The sequence below is a fragment of the Phodopus roborovskii genome, unplaced genomic scaffold (assembly GCF_943737965.1).
Source record: "Phodopus roborovskii unplaced genomic scaffold, PHOROB, whole genome shotgun sequence".
In the NCBI taxonomy this organism is placed as follows: domain Eukaryota; kingdom Metazoa; phylum Chordata; class Mammalia; order Rodentia; family Cricetidae; genus Phodopus; species Phodopus roborovskii.
Window position 1 is genome coordinate 14,580,598 of NW_026126558.1, and position 25,359 is coordinate 14,605,956.

At 41.4% G+C, this 25,359-nt stretch overlaps 1 protein-coding gene across 1 annotated transcript in view; it reads right to left on the reverse strand.

Annotated features, from left to right (window-relative positions):
• Vat1l (vesicle amine transport 1 like) overlaps positions 1 to 25,359 on the reverse strand; it is a 163,914-nt gene that overhangs the window by 68,644 nt on the left and 69,911 nt on the right. The window contains exons 4-7 of the mRNA XM_051201520.1: positions 24,496 to 24,638; positions 13,429 to 13,532; positions 11,474 to 11,529; positions 6,433 to 6,627 (exon numbers count right to left, since the gene is read on the reverse strand). Of these exons, the coding sequence (XP_051057477.1) occupies positions 6,433 to 6,627; positions 11,474 to 11,529; positions 13,429 to 13,532; positions 24,496 to 24,638 (498 nt within the window). The remainder of the gene's footprint in view (positions 1 to 6,432; positions 6,628 to 11,473; positions 11,530 to 13,428; positions 13,533 to 24,495; positions 24,639 to 25,359) is intronic.

Below are 25,359 nucleotides of genomic sequence, written 5' to 3' on the forward strand. Positions count from 1 at the left end.
AGGACAGGAAAGAGGTTGCCTATGATTTGTGTAGCCGTGGCAGCTGAAAATACTATAAGTACATAGTAGGTGCTTTTTTAGTTACTTTTCTGTGAACTAATGACTGACAAATGTCATTTAAGGAGGGATGAGCTTATTCTGCCTCCATGGCAAGGAGGCATGACATGACTGCAGGAGCATGGCAGCTAGAGCATGGGGCAGCTGGTCACACTGCACCCATAATCAGGAGGCAGCGACAGATGGATGCTGTTGCTCAGCTCTGTTTCTCCTTTTCATTCAGCTCAGGGTACCAGGGCGCTGCCACATTGGGTAGGTGTTCTCTCTTCCATTATGCCTTTCTAGAACTGCTTTCAGAGACACACCCAGAGGTTTGTTTCCATGGTGACTCCAAAGCTTATCTATGATGATAAGCATCACAAGTGCCCAAGGAAAAAACAGCTGCTTGGGTGACAAAGTGTTTTGTGTCCTTTCCAACTTTAAACTGAAAGCTTAATTTTCTTTCTCACAATATAAAATGCAGTTATACATTTAGCATCTTGAAAGCAAATGGGAGACTACAGTATCCCCCACTCTGCTTTGTGTATTAAATTTACAATAAAGTCCCAGACAGACTGCTAGAAAGAACCCTTAATCGTGTCTGATATTATTAAATCTTCTTGTCTGAGGGCTCAGAGAGCCCAAGAAAATCTTCTTTTAATCCTGTTGGGTTTTGAATTCTATAAATGGAGTTACATAGCTGGTCTGAGAAGCAATTTTGTGTTAGCCCTTACCAAATGGGAGGAGGGAAATCATTATGTTTCACCCTCGAAGGTTCTCAAGCAATAAGCATGCTGTACTCCCTTTAAACCCAGAAGAGCTACGTGGGCTTGATAAATTGCTGCACTTGGCCCAACTGCAGCTCTAAACAGATGTCTGTAAATATTGTAGAAGAGAACCCTCAGAAAGTTGGTGGGTGTCGCTGATGAGTGGCTGTGGAGTCTTTGTTGGCAAACAGGCAGCCACCGTCTGTCTCCCTTCTGTGGAGGACCAGCCTGTTACACTGATTACAGTTCCTTTGTTTGGCTGGTGACTGGATCATCTACTATACCGTCTGTTGCTCTGGCTTCTTCTGACTCCTCCTCTTCCCTTTTCTCCTCTCCCCTCCCCTGCTCCTGGGACAGAGTATCATGTACTCTGGGATGACTTCAGATTTGCTATATAGACCAAGATGACCTTGAATGTCTGATTTTCCTCTGCCTGCTGAGTGCTGGATTTACAGGCATGCACCATCATTCCTGGTAAATGTGGTACTTTGTGTAGTAACTGCTGAGCAACTGAGCCACACCCCAACCCCACAGCTTCTTTTAAAAGTGTGATCCTCTACTAGGAATAGTTTTTCCATCACCCCTGTCCTACCTAATGGCCCTGGGGACATATGACAATAGCTAGAGACATTTTTCTTTTATTGCTGCTGCTGGAAATCTGATGAGTAGATTCAACATTGCATAGGAAAGGTCCTCTACTTGCAATAAAGAATTATCCAGATCAAAACAGAAATCAGGCCCTGGGTGAAAAACATTGACTTCTTTCTTTCTGCTTATAAACCCTGTTTTTTAAAAAATAATATTTTTAATTTGAAATAGATTGTTTTTATACTTTATTTAATAACTTAACTTTTTCTTTCACTCTCTGTATGTGTATATGTGCAGCTGCACAGAGGAAAACTTGTGGGAGGTGGTTTGCTCCTTTCAGCTTGTGAGTTCCAGGGACAATCAATATTGGTGGCAAATACCTTCACCCACTGAGACAACTTGCTGGTTGCAAGAAAATATCTTTGAAAAAGTATAGCTTGTTTATTTCTTCACCTATTCATCTATTTGTTCATCAAATATTTATCATTAAACATAGCAAGTGTCCAACTAGTCAGGTTTCTGTATAGTGCCCGGCTCATTGACTCACCCATACAGTATGCTGCTTACTGAGCATCCATCCAGTCAGCCACTAGAAGCCTATGGGTAGGATCTTCCTCACATAGGGGTTACCTTTTAGTAGATGCAAAGCAAGAATCAATGCACAAGCTGATCAATCATTGGTTAATACAACAGAGATCTCCAAACAGTGGGAAAGAGTCAGTGACCAGGACAGAGGTTGCATCTTTGGAAGGGACGAGCAGAGAAGACCTCTCTGCATAGGCCACAGTCATGGAGAGATAATGGGGAGGGTATATATTTAATGCATAGGAGGCAACTGCTTCAGAGAGTCAAGGTAGAGAGGACGTGGGTGGGTTTAAAAACCAGAAAACTGGAAGATGCTGCTGAAGTGGGGGTGGGGTGGGTGGATGCACGGAGCATGAGAAAATGGTTGGGAGTATATCAGATCAGGATTTGACTATCTCAAGAAGGCAGAGATTTAGACTGGGTTCCAGGTCTCTCTCTCTCTCTCTCTCTCTCTCTCTCTCTCTCTCTCTCTCTCTCTCTCTGTGTATGGGTGGTGGAAGAGAAGATGTCTTAGTTATTGTGATAGTACTGTGAAGATGACCAAGGCAACTTTATGAAAGAAGGCATTTAACTGGGGCTTTGTTACATTTTCAGAGATTTAGTCCATTATCGTTACGGCAGGGAACATATGGACATGCAGACAAGTGCTAGAGCCGTAGCTGAGAACTTCCTTATGGAGAGAGAGAGAGAGAGAGAGAGAGAGAGAGAGAGAGAGAGAGAGAGAGAGAGAGAGAGAGATCCTAAGCCAGAAGGCCACACCTCCTAATCCTTTTAATCTTTTCAAATAGGGTCACTTCCTGATGACTAAGCATTCAAATATATGAGCCTATGGTGGCCATTTGTATTCAAACCACCATAGAGTAGCCTGTACAGCTCAGACAAACAGAGCAGGGTGTGGGACGGGAGGAGACCTGACCTGAAGATTCAAGGACAAGTCCCAGACTTTCTAAGTTTCACATCCAATACATGGCTCAGCCAAGAGAATTGTCAGCCATGGCTTTCCTGCTGCTGGTTAGTGCTAATTCCTTTCCCAGCAGTCTGGGTGGACTCAGTCTTTTATCAAGTCCTGATGTTACTCCAGAGGTCCCCTAAACAGGGACAGTGATGGCTGGTTCAGTTGCCTTTTCTTAGATCCTGCCATGGAAGCACAGCTGCTCATTAGGAGGTGTGCTTGCTTGCAACCAGCCTGTCTTTACCATTCCTTGGTTGCAGTGAGCTCTTTTGGATCACACAATTGTCCAGGACCCTGACTAGTAACTCCAGTTCCCCCTGAGCAGATCACACTCTGAGGACCAAGAAGCAGCACCTCCTGACCTTGACCCTCCAGCAGACCCTCACAGTTCTGGGAGTAAAGGCGAGTTTCTGTCTGGCCCATCCTTGATGCCCTGTCCAGGCTTTCTTGGCTAGGAATAGTTTATCTGTAAACTCTCTGAAATGTTTTGTTAACATCTCTTTATCTCTGGGATTTACTTCCTTCAAGTACCTTTTCAAAGTATGCTGCTCCAAGACAGAGACACCCCCCCCTTTCCCTTGATCTACTCTAGGGTGTGTACTTTCATTGGGTATCATATTGCCCCAAGAAGTGAAATGGGGGTCCTGGGGGGGATGAAAAATAACTTCTTTAATCCATAAAGCACAAACATACATACTTAACATATATACATATACACATACATACATACATACATATGCACACATGCACATGTACACACACATCATTAAAATTTCATGGAGGGGGAGGAAGCCTGAAAAATGTCCTTAGATAGGCAATGATGAAAAGAATTTGGAAAACACTTCCATGTGGGAACTAAGGGCCTCCTTTCCGCAATTTCCTCCTGCTACCACTTGAATCTGCAATGTTTCCCACATGCTCGTATTTTAGATGTTCATCCCAAGGCCAGTGATGCTATTTTAGAAGGCTAGGTCCATATGGTAATTCCTGGTCACTAGAGGCAGGCCCTGGCTCTGGCATTGCTCTCTGCTTCCTTGTCATCTATGGTGTGATTAGCCAATCTCATACTCTTCCACCACCATGATCTGAGATGCTCTGCCATCTGAGATGGAAAGCTTCTGAAATTGTAAACCTAAGTGACACTTTCATCTCAGGTTGTCAGGTAGTGTCATCTTGATGAAAACATAGCTAACACACGCCCTAGTAGGAGCTTATTACAAACAGCAAGAATTCTGTGTGTTTTTGCCTACTTTAGTATTTTCTGTTCCTTCAACTCCTTAGATATAAACTGTAAAACCCAGGGATATTATCTATCTATTCTTCACTGTATCTTCAGCATCTCTGATGAACTGAGCACACAATATTTATTCGCATGTGTTTAGAGACTCTATTACTACAGTGATCAAGGAACAGTGTCAAATTGTAGGAAAACTCCTGGGGCCATCTGGACTTCCTCCTGGATTTTAACCCTCATAAGCTACCAGATTTGTTGGGTCCCTTTGGACACTGAGTTTAAACCTAAGTTTTCTATGTGCCACATGGGTGGAAGTTTGTACTAATTATTCCTGTTTTTCTCTAGCATGCCACAATGAATACCATACAGATATCCGAGTCATTAAATTGAAAAGATTTTCAATAAAATGATGACAAGAGGCTAACCATCTTGGCAATTACACAGGACAAAGAACACATTATTGTCTGATTTACTTTAGCAATAAATTGAATCACAATGAGCATCTGCAATAGAAAAAGGATGGGAAGGAAGGAAGCCAGGATGTTAACCACATTATCCCTCTCTGGAATGTGGGTGTGCAGTTTGTTTTCTACTTATGTTGGGTTGATTTAGGAATGCCCTGTACTGAATATTGATTTCAGTTATCACAACAAACTAGGACTTTGTGTAGCTGTTTTATTTTATTATTTTTTTGTTGTTGTTGTTAAGGCTGTCCACGATACTTCAATATTAGAAGGCCATAGGGTATATAGTTCATGTTCACTGATCTAGGACCAGTTAATCTGATGGCATGATTATGCTTCACCCAATTATATTACACACACACTTCTGATTCATACAATTTAGTGTTTGAAATTTTGTTTGCAATGGTTTCTGTGACTCCCCAAAGTTTAAAAGCTCTTATTATTTCAGGGCCAAGGAGATAGCTCAGTAGGTTACATGCTTGCTGTTCAAGTATAAGTACATGGGTTAGGACCTGCAGCATCCATATAAGAATTGAGCATGATGGTGTCCATCTGTAATGGACTGGAGTTGGGAAAGGGAAGGAAGGCAGAGCTGGGGAGTGCTGGTTAGCAGTCTAGCCTAAATGCCATGCTCCAAGTTCAGTAGGTGACTGCCTCAAAAGACAAAGTAGAGGGTGGTTGAGGAAAATAATTTTGATGTCTGGCCATCATACACACATATAAGGATGAATGTGCCACACATGTGTGCACACACTCACATACCTCTCATGCACAAATACACATACATCCATAAATTATTTGTTCCATAAGACACCTCATCCATGAAAATAATACAAAACAAATGGACAATACAACCCATGCCAACTTAAGCATTTTCCCAGGCCTCATGACTGAGGGAGATCTGAAATTTTAACCCAAACCCAGGACACAAGCTTCTTTATTTTCACAAGGAGATGTCATGACTGATTTCCTATATGCTCCACCCTTCTCTTGTCCAGGACTCCTAGACTCTGAAGACTGCCTTCCTCCTTGAGTGTCATATGAACCAATCCAACCAGCTCCTACTTTAGCATCCTTGAAGGTTATTTTGTTCCCACTTCAAGAATGCATTAAAACTCTAGAACTTTTTGCAGATCTGTCATCATCAACAAACATACTACAGTAACAAAACTCCTAAGTCAGTTCAACACCAGACCCAACATAATTACAGTGTCCACCATGACAGCTGACAATGTCTCAAAGGAGCATAAACCATCCAGTGTCTGCAAACAAATCATCCCCATCTATGAGCTACCTTGATTTTCATCTTGTAGGTATCCGTACAGGGACAATATTTGTGACATTCCAACAATGTGCACACCCTTATGTAATCAAAGTGAATTGGATGCATTTATCCAAATGTAGTGTCTTACCCAGCAATAATGGGTTTATGTATGAATGCTGGAGGTCTGGAGGTGCATGGTTTGAAAGCCTCTTGGGAACTTGAAGTGGTCCTTATCCCTAAAGCACCATGACCCAAGTATACCAAATCTGTGGGCCACATCTGGCCAAGGATAGCTATGAATGTGGCCTAATGAAAATCATACACATAAATAAATGATATGAGATATTTTTTTTAGTGGTTTTCTTTTTGTTGCTTAACTATGAATTTCTTAAATGTGAACCTGGTAGGTGACAATGGGTTCAGGTAGATTCACCTACTTTAGGACTTTTGTTTAGAACAAACTGGAGAAAAAAATGGTTTTGGAAAAGATTGTCATGGATGCCCCAAGTCCTAAAAATAAACCAAGAAGGTTGTTTGCTTACTTCCTCCAGGGCCCATAAAGAATCCACTACAGGCTTGATCTTCTTCTGGTTATACAGCCCGATGAGCTTCTCCACCACTCCCCGGATGAGGCCTGAGCGGCCCTGTTTGAAGAGCAGGTTAAGGAGTGAGAACCCTGCGATGACTTTGTTTTCTTCATACAGCTTGATGGGGTTCACTTTCTCCACCTGCCACCACTACAATTAGAGAAGATTCTAGATTAGGAAGTCTGACGACTAGGTTACAATGTGCAGCACTGACTATGTCATGGGCTATCCTTTGCTCCAAGGAAGCCCAATTAGAACTGAGTGGCTTCTGGTGGACCAGCAGGTAGTCTTGGTGACTTATTGTTTAAGCATCTATCTCTGGAACCACAGCAGTTGATACAGAGGATATACTAGACAGCAATGCTATGAGAGGGCTTTAGCATAGAGAAAGAGAGAGAGAGAAAGAGAAAGAGAGAAAATGAATGAATGCTGGGTATCCCTTATTTCAAAATCTCCACTCTAAAATTCTTCAAAAGCCAAATCTGTTTGAGTGCTAACATGATACCACAAAGGGACACTAAAATTACTGTCTATGATGGGAATGTAGCTCAGTTGGGACAGTGTTTTCCCAGTACATATGAAATTCTGGGTTCAAATTCTAGAACAACAGAGTGAGCATTGTGGAGATGGATGCTTGTAATCCCAGAACTTTGGAGGTAGAGGCAGAAGGACCAGAAATCCAGGTCACCTTCAGCTAAAGAGTGAGTTTCAAAACAGCCTAGGCTACAGCAGAATCTGTCTTAATACACACACACACACACACACACACACACACACACACACACACACACACAACACACACACACACACACACACACACACACACACACACACAACTTATGACTTACCTGTAAATATTCCAAAATCTGGGGAAAAAAGTCTACCCTCTCTCCATCAATCAAATTTGGAAGCTCTTCTCATCCTATTCATTTGGATAAGTTTTCTCAGTTTATTCAAGGCCAGTTTGTTAAAATAGTAAGTGTGAGATTAGGATCAATGAATCTGGAGTAGATTCATGCTTCTCAGCTGACTTGGATGAGAGGGTGCACTAACATCTTCCAGGGGGGTACAGAGTAAAACACTTGGCTCTGTGAATGATTGTGGGGAAGATAAAAGAGTTCTAACATGGGGAAGTGACAAAGTATTGAGGGCATGGTAGAGGTGACCACCATGAATGCAAGAACATGTTTTAAGATTTTTTGCTAAGAGAGTGAATTGGGGAAAAATAATGACAAGGCTACTGGAAACGTAGGTAGAAAGGAATGGTAAGTTAAGAAGAGAACACAGCATGGAGTGATAAATCCAAGAGGATGGGACTGTGTAAATGGCTCGCATGTGGGTTCAGCCTTTGACTTGTGACAAGGATTTTATGGTCAAGTGTACTGCTCTTCCTGAGCTGTCCCATCCCCAGCTCTGCTAAATGTGATTTGGTGAAGAATTCCATGTCTGTGGCTGTGGGTTGTAGCTCAGTTTGCATAATGTGTGCTTAGCATGCATAAACCCTGGTTTTGTTCTCCAGCATCAAATAACCCTAGATATGGTAGCACCGCCTAAGAGCTTCTTGTTTGTTTGCAAAGTGTCTTCCCTTACTCTTACTCTCCTAGCATAAGTATCCACAAAATAAAAAATTCAAAATCTTGGGCCCCAGGATTAAGCTTGGTACCTGTACATCTGTAGGACTTCGGTTAATGTTTGTGTAATACATGCCAGTGGATGCTATCACCACTACATAGCTGTGAAAATAGCTCTAGAGATGGCTCAGGGGGAAGAGGTATTTGCCACAAGAACTAACAATTTGAGATGGATCCTTGGTACCTACATGGTGAAGATAGAGAACTGACTTCTGCAAGTTATCCTCTGACATCTTTATGAACACCATGCTGGATGTACACACACACACACACACACACACGCACGCACGCACGCGCGCACGCACGCACGCACAAACAAGTATACTTAAGATCTTCTTTTAAATCTCTACAGTTGAGTGTCACTTGCTAGTTGTGTAACTAGGCAACTCACCTAACCTCTATGTGTTCAGTTTCCTTACCATACATAACTAGGGGAGAGGGAGGCTGTCATAGAAAGTAAATGTGCTCATATAAGATATATGCCATTTACTATACACACACACACACACACACACACACACACACACACACATACATATATATATACACATACATATATATCACATGCTCTGTATGCACAAATAAATTTAACTGTCCTTTTAATCTGAAAGTGATGTTTTAGATTCATTTAGAAAGAGCTTGGAATTTGGAGCCAGGCTGTTCCCTATATGTTAGCGTCATCTATAAGAGTCACTCTTATGATGGCAACCCAAGAGTGAATTGCAAGTCTGACAAAGAATAAAGAATTCACTCTGCTGAAATCTTAAGATGGAACGTAATTAAGAGAGCAGAGTGAGAACTCTTATATGATTCTAAATGTGCCTTTCTTGATTGCATAGGATTTTTTTTTCTTGGAGCAAAGCCATCATTGCACTTCTCAGAAAACCTCTTCAATTTAATTCTAACCAATCAGCCTGCATGGACCTGGGCCTCAGGGCTTTTATTCATGACCTTCAGCTCCAGAGCATAAAGGTACTCATCTGAGGAAGAGGAAACTGAGTCTCCATTCTGCCTGTGTTGTTATACTTTCCCCAGCATGAACACACTGTAATTATTTCATTGGGCATTAAGGGTAAAAAAAAAAAAAAGGGAAAACATTTCTTATAGTCGTATGTAATTTGGGACCAGCATGAATCCTCAGAGCAGTCTTTCAGCATCATGCAAATTGTATCCATAGCAACAAAACAGTTGTGAATGATACACTCTGTCTCCAGGGATGGACAGTAGATAGCATTCTTTGGGAGGCTCTATCCTTGTTCCTACAGGCACTGAAGTTCAAATGATTCCTGACCTTCATTTATTAAAGTCCCACGTGCAAACAAAGTTAAAAAAAAAAGAAAGAAAGAAAGAAAGAAAAAGAGTCCTTTAAATACTGATCTCACATACAGAAGGGATACTGCCATTCCCAATTCAGCAGATGTTCGAGGATAAAATTTGGACAGTCAGTATAAATAGTCTTGGCATATTTAATATTGATTGTCAACTTGACAGCCTCCAAAATCATCTTGGAGTTAAATCTTTGGGTATGTCTGTGGGGGAATTTCTAGACTAGGCTAACTGAGATGGGAAAACCTTTCCAAAATGTAATCAATAAAACTCCATCATGATATGTGGAGAATGAAATCTAATGTCCTTTTCCTGGCTGTTGCCACCCTATTCACAATGCCTCTACCTCATCCTGCCTTCTTCCAGAATCCTGTTTATATTCTCATTGGAGGTTGGGATAGACATTCACAGTCAGGTTATTGACACGTTTTCTTATCGTTGGGTATATCTCCTTAATAGAATGTAAGAGTCACAAGGATCCTGAACACCTCTGTCCCATCCACTATGATACCTTCGATGTCTTGGAATTCTACCCACAGCAGAAGCTCAAGAAATGCCTGTGTAGTGAGTGATGCTTATTGCTATTAAACATACTCATCTGAGATAAACAGCTACCATTTTCATCAGGTTTGCTGACTATTGACATTCTCTCAGAGACGGAGAGGGTAGAGAGGATCATTGGATCATCAGCTGAAATTGCAGACTACAAGCCATTTGTAACACAATTTTGCCCTAATTGCATGTGGTCTAGCTGTCTCAGGAGGTACTAGAAAAGCATAATTTTGGGAAGGTTAAAGGAAGGGGTTCCATCTATGTGGCTATAGTAAAGCCATCATCTAGCTCATTATTAATTTTCCAGTGCAGCTGCTTTAGGGTTACCTACACTCCTGCCATTAACTACTCACCCTTGTTCCATTTGTAAGGGCAATAATCTTAGTGGATCCTTGGGGTGAATGCTGGTGGAAGCATACTTTGGTTTGTTGTCAGAACCTTATGTTGGGATGTCATTTACATCTCCCCAGGGAAGAAATTCTTGCAGCATTTATCTGATCTGGTGAATTGGATGCACCTGAGACTAGGAGCATGAGGACAAAAGCTGAACACTTGTGAGAACTAGCAATCCCTTGCTCTAGTGGGTGAAGCAACAAAAGCACAACCCCAAATCAGCTGAATTCTAACATATATAGATAGCTCTGTATGGAAATATCCACCTAAGCAGGTGCAGCGAGGGAAAGCAACCCTCAATGGCAAACAGTCATCATACACTCAGAAATTACTAAAGTTAGGAAATTCCCATTCCCATCTCCAACACAGTAAAATAGGGATACAGAAATCTGCTGTGCCCCCAGAAACCTGGCCAGAAAATTGTCAAAAGAAAAGACTGTCTACTATAGAGAACAATTACAGTGCAGTAACTCTAAGTTCACTTTTAACAGATGGCTGGACCAATCTCTACTGAAATTAAAAGGAAGCTTTTCAAAATTTTACCAACTTACAAGTCCTCATCCTGGCTATATGCAGTTAGCAGGGAATGGGCATGGGATTTATTAGAAATGCACAATGCAGATGACAGGCCAGCAATCAACCAATTGACCAATGTCCTTTTTGTTGTTTTGTTTTTTGTCTTTGCTTTTACTGAGAGAGGGTTTCTCTGTGTAGCCCTGGCTGTCCTGGAACTGACTCTGTGGATCAGGCTTACCTTGAATTCAGAGATCTGTCTGCCTCCACCTCCTGAGTACTGGGATTAAATGTGTGGATCACCACTGCCTGGTGACCAATGTTTTATTTATTTAATTTTTTTTAAAGAGAGAAGTTTTATTAGAAAGGGGAGGGAAGGGGGAAGGAAAGAGAAAAGAGGCACAGAGAGAAGACAGACTAGAAGAGGAGACAGGAAAAGTCCTTTCTGCCCCAGGAGAACAGGAGAGAGGAGGAAAGAGGTTGTAAATGGATGGGGGGGGGGTGACCAATGTTTTTAGATGAAGCTCACAGCATGCAAATGAATGTTAACCATCAGCTAGCAGAAAGGCACAGATACTTACTGACTTTGCAAAACTAAAGAAACTCTTGGTCTCTCCAGTAACCATGTTGGATGAACCTGCAAATGGAAGATTCCCAAGTCAAGCAATTGTTCATAAAAATCAAGATATCTTCTTATGGAAGAAGAGTGGCACGTGTTGTATCTGTGCACAAATGGCAAAAGCTTATGTTTCAGTATTGGAAAAAGAGGTGTTGGGGTGGGGCACAAAGTGGAACATTTGGGTAGGTGTCATCAAATCTCAGAGGAAGGGAGATTTCTCATGGTGGCTGTTTCATTCTTTTAGAACACCAGGCATGTAGCAAAAGGTGATTCATTAGTTCAATGTTTTAATAATATGAAACATTTTAGTTCTGTTTATTGAAAATAAGAAGTGAACTTCTGTAGTAAGGCAGTGCATAGATTCAAATTTGATTTGAATGAGGGGCTCTGACATGGCTAGGTAATGAAGGGTAGGAGGAAAACTTGAATGGATACAAAATAATGAGATATAGGAAAGGTAGAGGAGAAAATAGTTCAAGGGTTATTTGTCAGCCCCAAAAAGTTCTTGGCAGAGAAGTTAAAAAACAAACAAAACCCAAAACTTTAGATAAAAGAATATTGGAAATTATGTGTTGACACTCAGATGCCAGATGGAGGTGGAGTTAGGAAAGATAAGCTGAGGTGCTCAGAGAGAAATGACCCCTTTGCAGGAGGATGGGTGGGAAGAACAAACTCTTGACAATAGAGAGAACACCCTGATGCACTGGCCCCTCTCCAAAGACTTTCCCCACTTGAAATTGTAATTTTTCTTAGAAAACAGTCATTTACTTTAAAACATTGCATATTTTAGAATTAACTATTTGGTCTGGCTAAACTCTTTCCCAATCAGTTAACAATTCCTTTATCTTTAATGGGGTGATGAGTCCCAGGGATAATGCCAGGCTTGCATGACATAGTAACCAAGTGATCAATGTAATGGCTTGGATAATTGTAAGATAATCAAGTTGAAGTTCACCAAAATGATATGATGGAATTGAGGCAAAAATATAACTCCTGGCTAATGAGAAGGAAGGATGAATAAATTGTCTGCTTTCTGTTAGTCACATCCGATGTTCTTATAATGGTATTGATCCTTGTAGGTTTTCCCATCAATAATATTAATCAATTATTTACTTCTTTGGAAATATGTGGCCAGGATAGAAATGACCAGAAAATGTCAGCAAAGGAATATTGTTCACCTGCTTGGTGAGGTCAATTCTTTTGTAATAACGATCTTATGATGAGAAGATATTTATAACCCTCAAATATCTCTTTTATAAAGAGAATTTACTTCTTTTATTCCTTCTGAAATATTCAGAATTAAGGCTCATTTTCTAGTGCAAGAACAGGGCACAGAGATTTTAGGAATCTCAAATATCAGATACCCCAATATTCTTATTTGAAAGATGGACTCTGGCTTTCTAAACACCGTTCAGAATTTGTGGAGACCAATCTTAAACTAGTGTGTGTGTGTGTATGTATGTATGTATGTATGTATGTATGTATGTATGTATGTATATGAAGACAAGAAGGTCCAGCACTAAAGTTTAAGTTTGCTGGAGAAAATTTGCTTCTAATTTTCATAACTTTCCTGTACGCTCAAGTTCACAGTAGATGTGGCCGGCAGGGTGACTCACACTTGTAATCCTGTCACTGAAAAGGCCAAGGCAGTGGGGTTATGAGTGCAAGGACAACCAGGGCCATTCAAACAAAACATTTTTAAAAAATGACAGTGTATGGGATAGGGCAGTAGGCAAATAAGTTAGTTTTATAATATATGACAACAGTATCAACATAATAAATTTACTATGAAAACTAGACACCCCCCATGTTTGTCCTTTACTCAGTGTATTAACACCTTTCACCTTGAAGACTGTGGTAAGCATAGTGAGGTACTTTGTGGTGGTGTTGATCTTAGCTCATTGTGCATGAACTCACCATATAAAATGTAGGTCCCCAGAGGTTTGAGGAGACTGAGTCCCTTGCCAGTGTTGTCCCCACACAGGCAGTCCAACACAATATCCACACCTTCAGCAGAGATCCTGCATAGAAAGAGACAAAACAAAATGAGGCAACCTGTCAAGAACCAAACTCTTGAGTCTTTCCTTTTCATGTCACATCATTTGGTGTTCAGAATACAAAGAGTTAACACTCTAGGACCATCTGTCTAACTACTATAATCCCCAACTTCCTGCAGATGCCTTCAATAATTCCTTTGTAAACTGAAAATATCTCATTAAATTTTGTTGAATTTATCTAACCTAGTACCTGACATAGCTAAGCAGTGCAGTACACTGTAACATGCCAATGGTTTACCCCCATGTTTACATAGCTGTCTTAGCACTATATATACCTCTAGCATCATCACAGGAGAATATTATAAGCCACATCGGTAGTCAAGGATGAACTCAAAATCAGTATCTGAAATATAATGTCTATGAATGTCAACTGCGTTTAAAAAAGTCCTGGACCAAACCACTATGAGTCAGGCACCATCTATACAAGTATTTCACAAAGTTAGGGGCAGCAAAACACTTCTCCAAAGAACAAGTCTGGAGAAGAATAATGAAGAAGAAACTAGTCAGAAGGTTTGAGCTTTTCTACCGATGCTCACTCAAATTCTCCAAATCTTAGCTCTCTCCTTTGTAATGAAGAGTGAATGAGTTTCTTTGTTAGGAGAATGCAATGAGGAAAAAGATATTTGGCCTAGACTTCCCACAGTCCAGTCTGCCAATCTCTCAGCCATCAATCATTTTTAAAGGAATATGGTTGACAAGTAGGGTGCTGTCCAAGGTACTGAAGTGAGTCAGAAAACCAGCCTCCATATTCCAAATAGTTCAAGTTAAAGGTTTGCTGCTGGGGTCCAAACATGGAAGGACATGGCATTCATCTTTCTGTGCCTGTGTTACCTTACTCAGTCTGTTTTATTCCAGTTTCATTCATTTACCTATTTATTTCATAATTCCATTTTCAAAAACCAGATAGAGAGAAGCAAAAAAGAAAATCATGAACTAATCTTCCTAATTAACATAGCTACAAATTTCACAATAAACTACTTGCAAACCAATCTATAAGCACATCAAAGAGATCATGCATCATGACCAAGTTGGCTTTATCCAAGAAATGCTTCAACACACACAAATAAATAAGTGTAATTCATCACAGAAATAACCCCTAGGATCATCTTAGTAGATGTATAAAATGCCTTTGACAAAATCCAAATTAAAAATTTTGGAGAACAGGGATGACAGAAATGTACCTTAATGTAATAACAGTGGTCTATGACAAATCTATTGCCAGTATCATGCTAAATGGAGGAAAACCTCAAAGCAATCTAAGATTAGTACTAAGTTAGGGGTGTATACTGTTCACATTCTATTTTAGTATAGTGTTTAAAGACTTAACTAGAGCAATATGACAAGAGGAGAAAATAAAAAAAGATATAAGTAAGAAGAAGTCAAAGTATCCTTACTTGCAGATGATATGATTTTATACATAGGGAACCTCAAAGACTCTATCAGAAAGCTGTTAGCCCTTATAAACACTTTCAGCAAAGTGACAGGGCACAAAGTCAATATCTAAAAACCAGTGGCCTTTATATATACTATTGATAAACATATGAAAAAGAAATTAGGGAAACAATCTCATTCAAAACAGTCTCCAAAATAACTCGGAGAAATTGTAGCCAAGTAAATGAAGGGCCTCCACAATGAAAAGCTTAAAATACCAAGGAAAGAAATGGAGAAGGCACTAGAAAATGGAGCAGCCATCCATGCTCATGAATCATAAACAGAGTTTTTCTCCATTTAGCATACTGGCAACCTATAAATTCAGTGCAATCCCAATCAACATCTCAATGAAATTTCTCACAGAAACAGAAAAAAAAAGTCTTAAAACTTATATGGGAGAACAAAGACTCTTGGGCAGCTGAAGTAGCCATCAACAAAAGAAAACTATGCTGGAGGCAGTACCACACCTGGTTTCATATTATATCACAGAGCTGTAGTGTTAAGAAACAGCTCAGTACTAGTTAGTACAAACACAGACACATAGGTCGTGTGTTCCTCAGTTCAGTCATCAACTCAAGGCATAGTCAGGGTGGATGGGGTTATTAGCAGCCATGAGAGAGGAAGCTGGATGCTTTTAACCATTCTAGGAGTATGATATACTCATGAGCATTTACTATGCCCCAGACTGAGGAATGTCAAACCAACCCCATTTGTACCTCAAGCCACCCCTGTGACTCTAGACCATTGTTACTCTCATTTGGTGAAGTAAGAAAATGGGGTTTAGTCAGATCAAGGGACATATCCCAGAGACCCTTTAGAGAGCAGGAAGGATGACTATGGTTTGATGTGTCGCATTCAAAAGCCAGTTGGGGTTTCCAGAAGCAGAGTTGGGTTTTCCAGAACAAACTGTGGCCATCTTCAGAGTGACTACCATTTCTCCTTTAGGCTTCCTGAAGGGACTGAACCAAGTCAGGACCTACTCCAATGGCCTCCAAGCTAGAAAGAGACCAGGTCTCCTGTGTACTCAGACACCTGTCTTCCCTCACAACTCTCTCTGGGCTCCTCTGTAGCTAAACCTTATGAGACAGGGCTTATACTTTTGTTAGAGTCAAAGAAGCCACATATTTCCCTCTGGTTGCCATTGCATATTTTTGAAAATCAATATTTATGTGAAGAGTTGGGGGGAGGAAAGAAACTTAGTAGAGGCAAATGACATTTCTGGGATCTAGGATGCTGGTGCTTGGACATTTCTGCTCAACAGTTTAATCTGGTATGCAGTAGAACCCCATCCTCTGGGGATAATGTAGCTGTTGCCATATTGAATTCAGAGCAGGGAACCACACACAACTGAGCCCATTAATCTTCCCTCACACAAGGAATAAGTTTGGCTAGCCCCTTGCCTGAGATTCTAGCTTCTCCTTTCCTCCTGAGACATTGTCTTTGGGGTACTAAAGTATTCAGGAGACTAGATATTAACTGGGGTGGGAACTCCAGAGTTCCAAAATTTGTCATGTATGGTGGGGTGGACATTTTTGATGATATGGATGCCTGAATAATTTACCATGTTTTGGAAAAAATACCTTGCCAAAGCACCTGTAAGTAAATACCTTCCTCCCAAGATAAACTCTTGGTTTACCAACCAGACATGGATAGGATTTGTTCCTTTAGTCTTTTACCTATATTGGTGAATGAGTATTCCTCTACATTGCTCTTCTTGAGGATAGAGACACTCCTTCAGGGAAGAGTTTCACAATTAAAGACAACAACCATTTCACTCTATCATTGGTATGAAACAAATGAGTGCTGTGGAATGGAACCTACCCAAAGGAAACTGGTCTCAGCTCTAGTGAAAATATTCCAGGTTCAGATCCAGAGACGTTACTCAGCTGACAGAACATGTCTTAACATGCACAAAGCCTTGGCTTTGATCCCCATCACCACATACAACAGGTGTGGTGGTACACACCTTTAGTTCTAGTAGAAATGTGAAGGCAAGAGGATCGGAAGTTCAAGGTCATCCATGACTGTGTAGCAAGTTTGCAGATAGCTAACTTTACATGTGACTCTGTTTTACCAAAATAAAATCCAGAAGCATTTTTAGGATGGCCTTGGCCACTGTCATGCTTCTTGGCTGTCCTTTTTTATGACATTATCAGGACCACTGCTAGCAGAGCCAGTCATCTCTGAGAAGCCCAAGGCCCATCCTCATCTCAAATATCTCCATTTCTATGGGTGTCACACTGTGTGTACACAATTATGCAGCAGCAGAGATGGGCTGAGGGCCAAGGATGTAGTTTCTCTGCTTGTTTTCTGATGCTGTCACAAGTTTCCATGAGTTAAGATACCAGCAATCCTAGCTCAGGGACTCTGGGACAAATCAAAAGCAAGATAGTTTAGAATTGCTGACCCAAGACCTCACAGTTCATTCTTCCTTTGTCCCCTCCCCTCATTCCCCAGTGGTGCATGCTGGCATTTTGCTTTCTACACATACAGAGGAGGGAAGAATTTCTCTGGGTGGGGTGAGTCTCCCTGAGAGCCATTACTGGTATACGAAGCATTCAACCTTGCCAGGAAGTGCATCTTTTCTCACTGTTTCCTTGACTCTCTGCGGAGCTTTCTTTTTCTAGATTCTCTGTGACTTGAGAACTTGCCTGTGCCTTAACTTCCAGTATGGCTGTTACACAGTATGTTTCTCACAGAATGGCTGGCTCATGGTGGGCTTGTCCCTGAGACATGGCACAGTGCCTAGCATCCAGTAGACTTTCCAGAGTGTTGGGCATAGTGCCTGGGAAGAAGCACCTTCTACAGGGATAGCCATAGTGCCAGGTACACACTTTAGGCTTCTGTTAAGTTTCCAGGCATGGTGTCTGGTAAACAGCAAGCAAGAATCTTGCAGTAGGCTTCTCTCAGTGTGACAGTCATACATGCGGATGCACAGTAGGCTTCTCAGGAAATGTTCACGTAATGGTAGTTCCCTCATGTACTTAGTAATATCTCTTCTATAAGTCACCTCTGGATCTACATCCCTATTCTCTGCCAGCAATTTGATTCTCAATAATTCCCACCAGTGGTTCGGCATGCACCTACTATGGGTTGGGCACTTTGCTAGGCACTGAGGCTACAGAAGGCAAGAGGGACAATCTGCTTTTTCTCAACTCACACTTTTTGGCTTCACCCTTAACCGGGGTCTGTAGACTGAAGTTACATGACCAAGCAGTAGTCCTCCAATGGGATCTGGGTTCCTTTCTCTGGGTCTGGTGCTCCTTAGTGTGGCTTTTGTTCAGCTTCTAGAGCCAGCTCTCAGTGGTCATCCAGCAAGTGGTTGTAATCCAGGTCTACTCCCTGTAATTGCTGGAGGCTTCACAGTCATGCTAAAGGATATCCTGGCAGCTCCCAAGACAACAGCAGCTGAAGGGAAAGTTTCCTTTCCTCTTATGTTTTCCCCCATTGTCACTGGTCACCGTGTCTATTTTTCTTTTCTTTCTATTTTCCTCTTATGGGCACAGGCATGGGTGAAGGCCACAGGTTAACCCGGGGTGTCATTCCTCAGACACCGTCCATTTTGAATTTTGAGAGGGGGGGGCTTATCACTGGCCTGGACCTTGCCAAACAGCTTAGTTTGACTGGCTATAAGCCCTAGGAATTCTGTTTCCTTCTCAGTATCACTGGGATTACAAGCATGAGCCAGTATGCCCAGCTTTTTAATGTATGTTCTTGGGACCAAACTCAGATGTTCATGCTCATCCAGATAAGCACATGCTGGATGGAGCTAACGCCTCAATTGTTTTATTTGTTTGTTTGGAATCTGCTTATTCCTGGCCCCTGAGTCCCATTTCTCACTTATCCTGCCCATTGTGGCCAGACTGTCTCTTAGACTCATCTCACATAATAGCTCTTAACTGCCTTGGATCTGCAAAGGATTCTAGATTTTCAACATAATCCAATTTTAACTCAATCAAGGACTTTCAAGAGCTTCATCTATATAACTGAGAAGTTCTGTTTAAAAATTTTACATTTTCAGGTTGGAGAGACAGGGAAATGTGCCAATCATCAGGCCCGACTACCTGGGTTTGGGCACAGAGAGTCACATGGTTGGAAGAGAGAACTGACTTCCTCCACTAGCTGTCCTCTCCCATCCACACATAGACTGTGGCACAGGTCCCTCCACTAATGAATAAATAATAAATAAATACATGTAATAAAAACTTCCACATGCAATAACTGCATTTATTTATAAGTTACAGTGTAATATTTTGATACATGCACACAAATCAGAATGAGCAAAGAAATTATCATGTCTACCATCTCAACAATTATATATTCCAAGGTTGCTTAACTGGGAGCTGTTTGCTCACAGCCACCCCCCCCCACCTTGGGTGATGACCAGAGAGATTTCACATTGTCACGATTTGGGGGATGTGGCAGGTAGCTGCTAACTAGATCTAATACATACCATTGCATGGGATAGCATCCAAATACAGAACGACTCCAAGTGTACACAGTGCTGAGACTGAACAACCCTGATGTAGCCTGTTCTTGCCATCTCAGCATCTCACATGGTCACAGCCTTCAAGCTGGATGGCTTGGTTCCCTCACTGACACAGGGGTGAGCCATCCCTATTGCCTTAGGGAGTATGGGCACAGATGAAACTCTGGAAGTAGGCCATATATGGCAAGTCCCAGTGGATGTAAATATGTAAACACTATTTAAACCTTCTGTACCTTGGCTTCTCCCTAAAGAAATAAGGACAATGTCCACATCAACAAATTTGCAAAGGCCTGGAAATGAGCTCCCATGTGTGCTTTGGGCTTTCAGTCAAATATCACTTCTGTGTGTTCCCAAATGCCCTGGCTGTCTCTATTTGTTGCTGATGCAATTGCTTATCACATTAATTGTGACTAGTAGTTTGGACATTTTAGGAAAAAGGGATATGTGTTGCTTGGTCACCATTGTGCTGGCATAACATATTTTAAGGCATCAATAAAAAGTAATAAAACATGAATGCATGAACATAAGTCTTAAACAGTATTGTGCACCATTTTCACCAACTGTTTGATTTTGAAGGCAACCTTATTGAGCTATAGTTGATGGCATAAATAGGACAGATTTAAAATGTGCAGTGCAGTTCAATGAGTCGTGGCAGTCCACCTCAGAGAAACCAAAGTCCATACCAGTGAAATTACTCAAGATGATGGATGCATTCTTCTAGCTCAATATTTCCTCAGGTCATCTTGTAAACCAAAAAGAGTTGGGGAAAACTGAGCACACACATTGGGAGGGTAAATCTGGATCTGAGCTTTGGTATTCTCATCTGTGAAGTGGAGGGCATTTGTACAAGATGCTTGTGAAGTGGTCATCTAAGTGAGCAGAGGCTGACTGAGCATGGCTGCTCTTGCCTGCCCTATTCTGTCCTCGCTCCTCTGAGATTTGTTCCCATATTCCCTCCCGCTGAAATGCTTTCCACCCTTCCAGAGGGTCATGGGGGCTATTTTGCCCTTCTTCATGAAATTTTCTCTCTATTCTTGAAGGCCTTTGGATCAGGTGCACAGCACTCAAGTTTTCTAACTGTTTGGCCCATTTCCACCCACTGTCATCTCCTTTTACACATAGATAAGAAAACCAATGCAAAGACAAAGTCTACATCAGAGTTGTTTTGTTTTTCATCAAGCTCTGGAAATGGCTCAGCTGTTAAAGTTCATTCCTCACTAGCACAGGAAACTGAGTTAGGCTCCCTAAAATCCAAACAAAAATGCTGGGTGTGGTAAGCAAGCTGGTATTTCCAGCATCTGGGAGACAGAGCCTGGGGCTCACTGACTAACCAGTCAGTCCATGGTGAGTTCCAGACCAATAATAGAGCCAGTCTTGAAGATAAGTATCAATATTTGTGAAGACTGTCCTCTGACCTCTACACACATGTGCACACATGTGTGATCACACCTGCACATACAAAAACATACATGGACACATATATACAAAAACATATACATTAAAAAATAAATGTTTTTTTCCCCTCTAATTTCTTTCCTGGTTTTGCGTGAATTCCAAAGAGGCCCTTCAATTGGCTGGTCTGTGTGAGTTTTTATTGCAAGAAATTTTGTTTTGTTGTATTTTTGTAGTTCACTGTACATAGATTATTGTAACCATGTCTATACAGAAAATATCAAGAAAAGACTCTGCTTTCCCAAATATATGTGACCGAATGTTTTCTCTTTCATTTGACAGCCCCTGAACAGAGAATCTAAATCAAGTAGTGATCACAGTATTGATGGAATCTGGCATTCTCTTTTCTTCCTTTAAATTCTATCACAGGCATGTTTTCTTTATGTGACTCAGCCTTCATAATTGCCATTTTTAGGGGATGCATAACACATACATGTGGTGTAGCAAAAATCCCTGCACCATTTGCCTTCTGTTGACAGTAGAGGCTGTGTCTGCTTACTGCTGGTACAGACAGGCCTACTATAAGTCACTCTTGACATATGCTGAGCACTGACAACCATGCCAAAGCAGAGCTCGACTCAGTAGCTTTGTGCCTTTGACTCTGAGCTTGCTCTGCACTGTTTCCCAAGGATAGGATTTCTGGGCAGAAGCTCTATTCACAGTCACAGCTCCTTAGCCATTTCCCATATCCACTTGGTCTCTCTTTAAAATGAGCTATTGGAAGCCACCTCTAAAGGCAGGTGGCAATGAGATGGGTCCAATATGCTCCTCCTTCAACTTTGCTGATAGTAGAAATCACTGATTCTGGCTCTGAGTGGAGCCAGAGGAGGGTGGGGATGAGGATTTGGAGCCACTGTGTGGGAAATGGAGCAGGCAGGAGTCCCCTGGCCATTTGTTGAGGACAGCTGAGGTGTCCTGATTTTCTGTTTTTATTGCTCTCCATAACCAGCTACATTTATCTCCTTTCAGAACCCAGAGTTTTCATAGCACCTCAGAAAATGCTGTTCCCTAATCCAACATACTTTCCCCCGGCCAACTTCTCATCTTTCAACTCTTGGCCAAAATTCTTTCTCAGATAATTGTCCTGCCTGAGTTTCCCACTAGCAACCTGCTTTTCTCCACCAGTGTGTGTGTGCAAAGTGTAAACTAATGTATTCTTTGAATAGTTTCTTTTCTTTCTGTTTTCCCTTTCCTGTCTCCTCTCCAAACTCCATAAGTACAGAGTCTTTCTGATTGGTTGTTGCTAGCTCTACCTCTTTGGCACAGATCCAATCCCACCTCAGACCCCCAGTGTAGGTATATGAATGCAAAAAATACCAGTTAAGGAGTCTAAAGAAAAGATTATTGCAGGAACAATTATAGTTCATATTTCAGACCAAAGCTTGAGAAACTCAAGTAAAAAAGTAGGTGGACTGGGCAAATTTTTTAAAAATTACCTGTCATGTTTTCATCTCTGAGACTTCTAATATTTAGCTCGATAAAAGTTCCCCTTTTATGTCCTATTGGAAATATTGGGATATACTTTCATTATATCGTGTGTGTGTGTGTGTGTGTGTGTGTGTGTGTAGGTGTGGGTGTAGAAGCCAGAGGTTGACACTGAATATCTTCTTCAGTCACTCTACACCTTAAGTTTTACACAAGGTCTTTCTATTGTAGCCCTGGCTAGACTAGAACTCACTACCTACGCCAGGCTAACCTTGAACTCAGAGCCGGCCCCTGCCTCCCAAGTTCTGACATTAAAGGTATGCGCCACCATGTCTAACTTTACCTTAGTTTGAGACTGGGCCTCTCATTAAGCCATGAGATATATTTGGCTAAGCAGGCTGGCCATCAAGCCCCAGGGATTCTCATGTCTCTACCTCCCTGGTGTTGGATTTACATGTATGTGCTATTGCTTCTGGCTCTTTTCCTGGGTTTGGAGGATTGAATTCGGGTCCTCACAATTGCATAACAAGAACTTTAATGAATGAGCTCCAGTCTGACAAATTTTAAAAATTTAAAAAAGAAAAACTTCCTTTCTAAAAAAAATGCTCCATTTAATAAAACCCAAATCTTGTCCAAATTTCTGCTTGAACAGCCAGCTTTGTCCCTTTTACCATTTGTCACTTGAAAAAAAAATATCCCTTTTTCCTGGCTCTGACTGAGTGACTAATTACACTGGGGCTTTATAATTTAGTGTTAGGCTGTGAAGAGAGAATAACAGTTCCTGACCACCGCTGGTTCCTCCAGCAGTTCTCAGTCGAAAATGCTGAGACTGAGTTGACCCTGGGCAGCAGCCAAGTGAAACACAAACACACACACACACACACACACACACACACACACACACACACACACACGCACGCACGCACGCACGCACCATACACCATCTACAGCTGTGTTAGCACCTGGGTTCTCCGGGGGATTCCCTGTGTGGACACACACAGCCATGATCAATAGCTTCTGGATCACAGGCAAACTATAATTAGTCAGATATCCCTGAACTTACACCCTGTTGGAGTTTTATTGCTGTTTTCCTGACACTTGTACCTTTGGACTCACTTGCTCAGTATGCAGCCAGTTACCTCTATCTCTAAGACATCCTCTTCCAGGCTCTTTTCTTCCTACAGCTAACTATGGAGTTCTACTGTTTAGAAAGTTACTTTCTCTATAGTGAAAACACAGGTTCACAAGCCAGAGAGACTGATATGAACTGAGGCTCTGATGGTCACCATTCCATGAAGGCTGGGTCTGCCTGCTTGTGTAACTAGGTGGTGGTTTTCAGTCTGCTCTCAAACAGTCACATCAAATTTGGGCAGCATGTAAATGGAGTTCTTAATTTTTATTTGTGCAAGAAAGATGTCACCACAGCAGCATATGTATATTTATCCCAGAAATAATCAATTAAAAAACTCCCATGCATGGTCTATTACTATTTTCCCATCTTCTAGCTAGAACCAAAGGAAAAGAGACTCAGGATGATGATGGAACCAAAATATAAAGAGCCTGGGTACCAGAATCCCCTTACAGATGAGCTTCTACTTTGAGCTTTCTGTGTGAATGAATGAGAATTAGACTTGCATGTGTCAAGACAGTGTAGTGGCAGTTAGCATATCATTAACACATCAATTCTACAAGTTTTAGGATTTCCTTCTTCCTTGGGGATAATAGCAGGGAGGCTGAGAGTATTTGATGTGTTAACACACGTGAAGCATCAACCTCAGAAGTAATACTGAGCCTCCAATATATGTTTGCTATCATCACTGTCAGTCATCTTTTAAAGATTTACTTCTGTTTCATGTGTACAAGTGTTTCATCTGAAAGTATGTATGTGTAGCATGCGAGTGCATTGCCCAAAAAAGAAAGAAGAGCGCATCAGATCCCTGAATTAGAGTTACAGACCGTTGTGAGTTTCCATGAGGTGCAGGAAACTGAATGGTGATCTTCAGCAAGAGCAGTAAATGATCTTAATCACCCTCTTTCTAACCCCACAGTTAGCTATCTTCTAAATGAATATTAATGATCTTCAAGCAAAGAGAAGGAGCCAGCCTGATGATCTGCAGAGCCACCCCTTACCTTTTTACTTCTTGCACGTAGTCTGCATTTCTGTCAAAGAGGTGGGTCACAGAATCTTTGATGGCTTCATGCTTGAAAGTGGAAGCTGTTCCAAAGACAGTCACATTGGGGACAGTAGAACAGAGCTGAGCCACAGCTTGACCCTGGGAACAACATACAGTAATCACATAAACTCCACCATTCTCAGAGAGGTGCTACATAACAAGGGTCAAGAACATAGTACAAAACATGACACTTATGGACACTTAATCCATCTTAACTCTCAGCCGGTATTGCTGGGCAGAAGGCAGAATTTTGCAACTTTGATTTAGTTGACATTTTTGAGTTTGAATCCACATTTTTCAGATAAAATTGTAGGGTATTTATCAGCATCCCTGGCCTCTACCTTCTTGAGGTAATGAACATCTCCAACTTAACTGTGACAGCCAGACATGTTTAGGCATTGCAGCATTGTCTCCTGAAGGACAAACTTGCTTTGGCTGGCAACCACTTGTGCGGGGATAAAGCCAATAGGAGCCAGATAACCCCAGCACTAAACTAAACTACATCTCAGCAGTAATGCTACAGGGATCTTGGAGGATGTCTTTTTTTGACTTTCAGAAACAGATTCTGAGGAAACACTTGAATATAAATGTTTTATTTGTAAGATGATCTTAGATACTAACAGGGTTACTACCCCAAAGGGGAGTCAACAAGATGACATATCCTTTACATTCAAAAGAAAAAAGAGAGGAGAAAAGAAAGAAAAGCAAAATGCTGGAGCATGCTTGTAACCTCAGTGCTGGGGAGGTGGAAACAGGAGTATCCCTAGGGCTGTCCAACTGAACATGTTCCAGGCCACTGAGAGACCCTTTTATCAAAAGA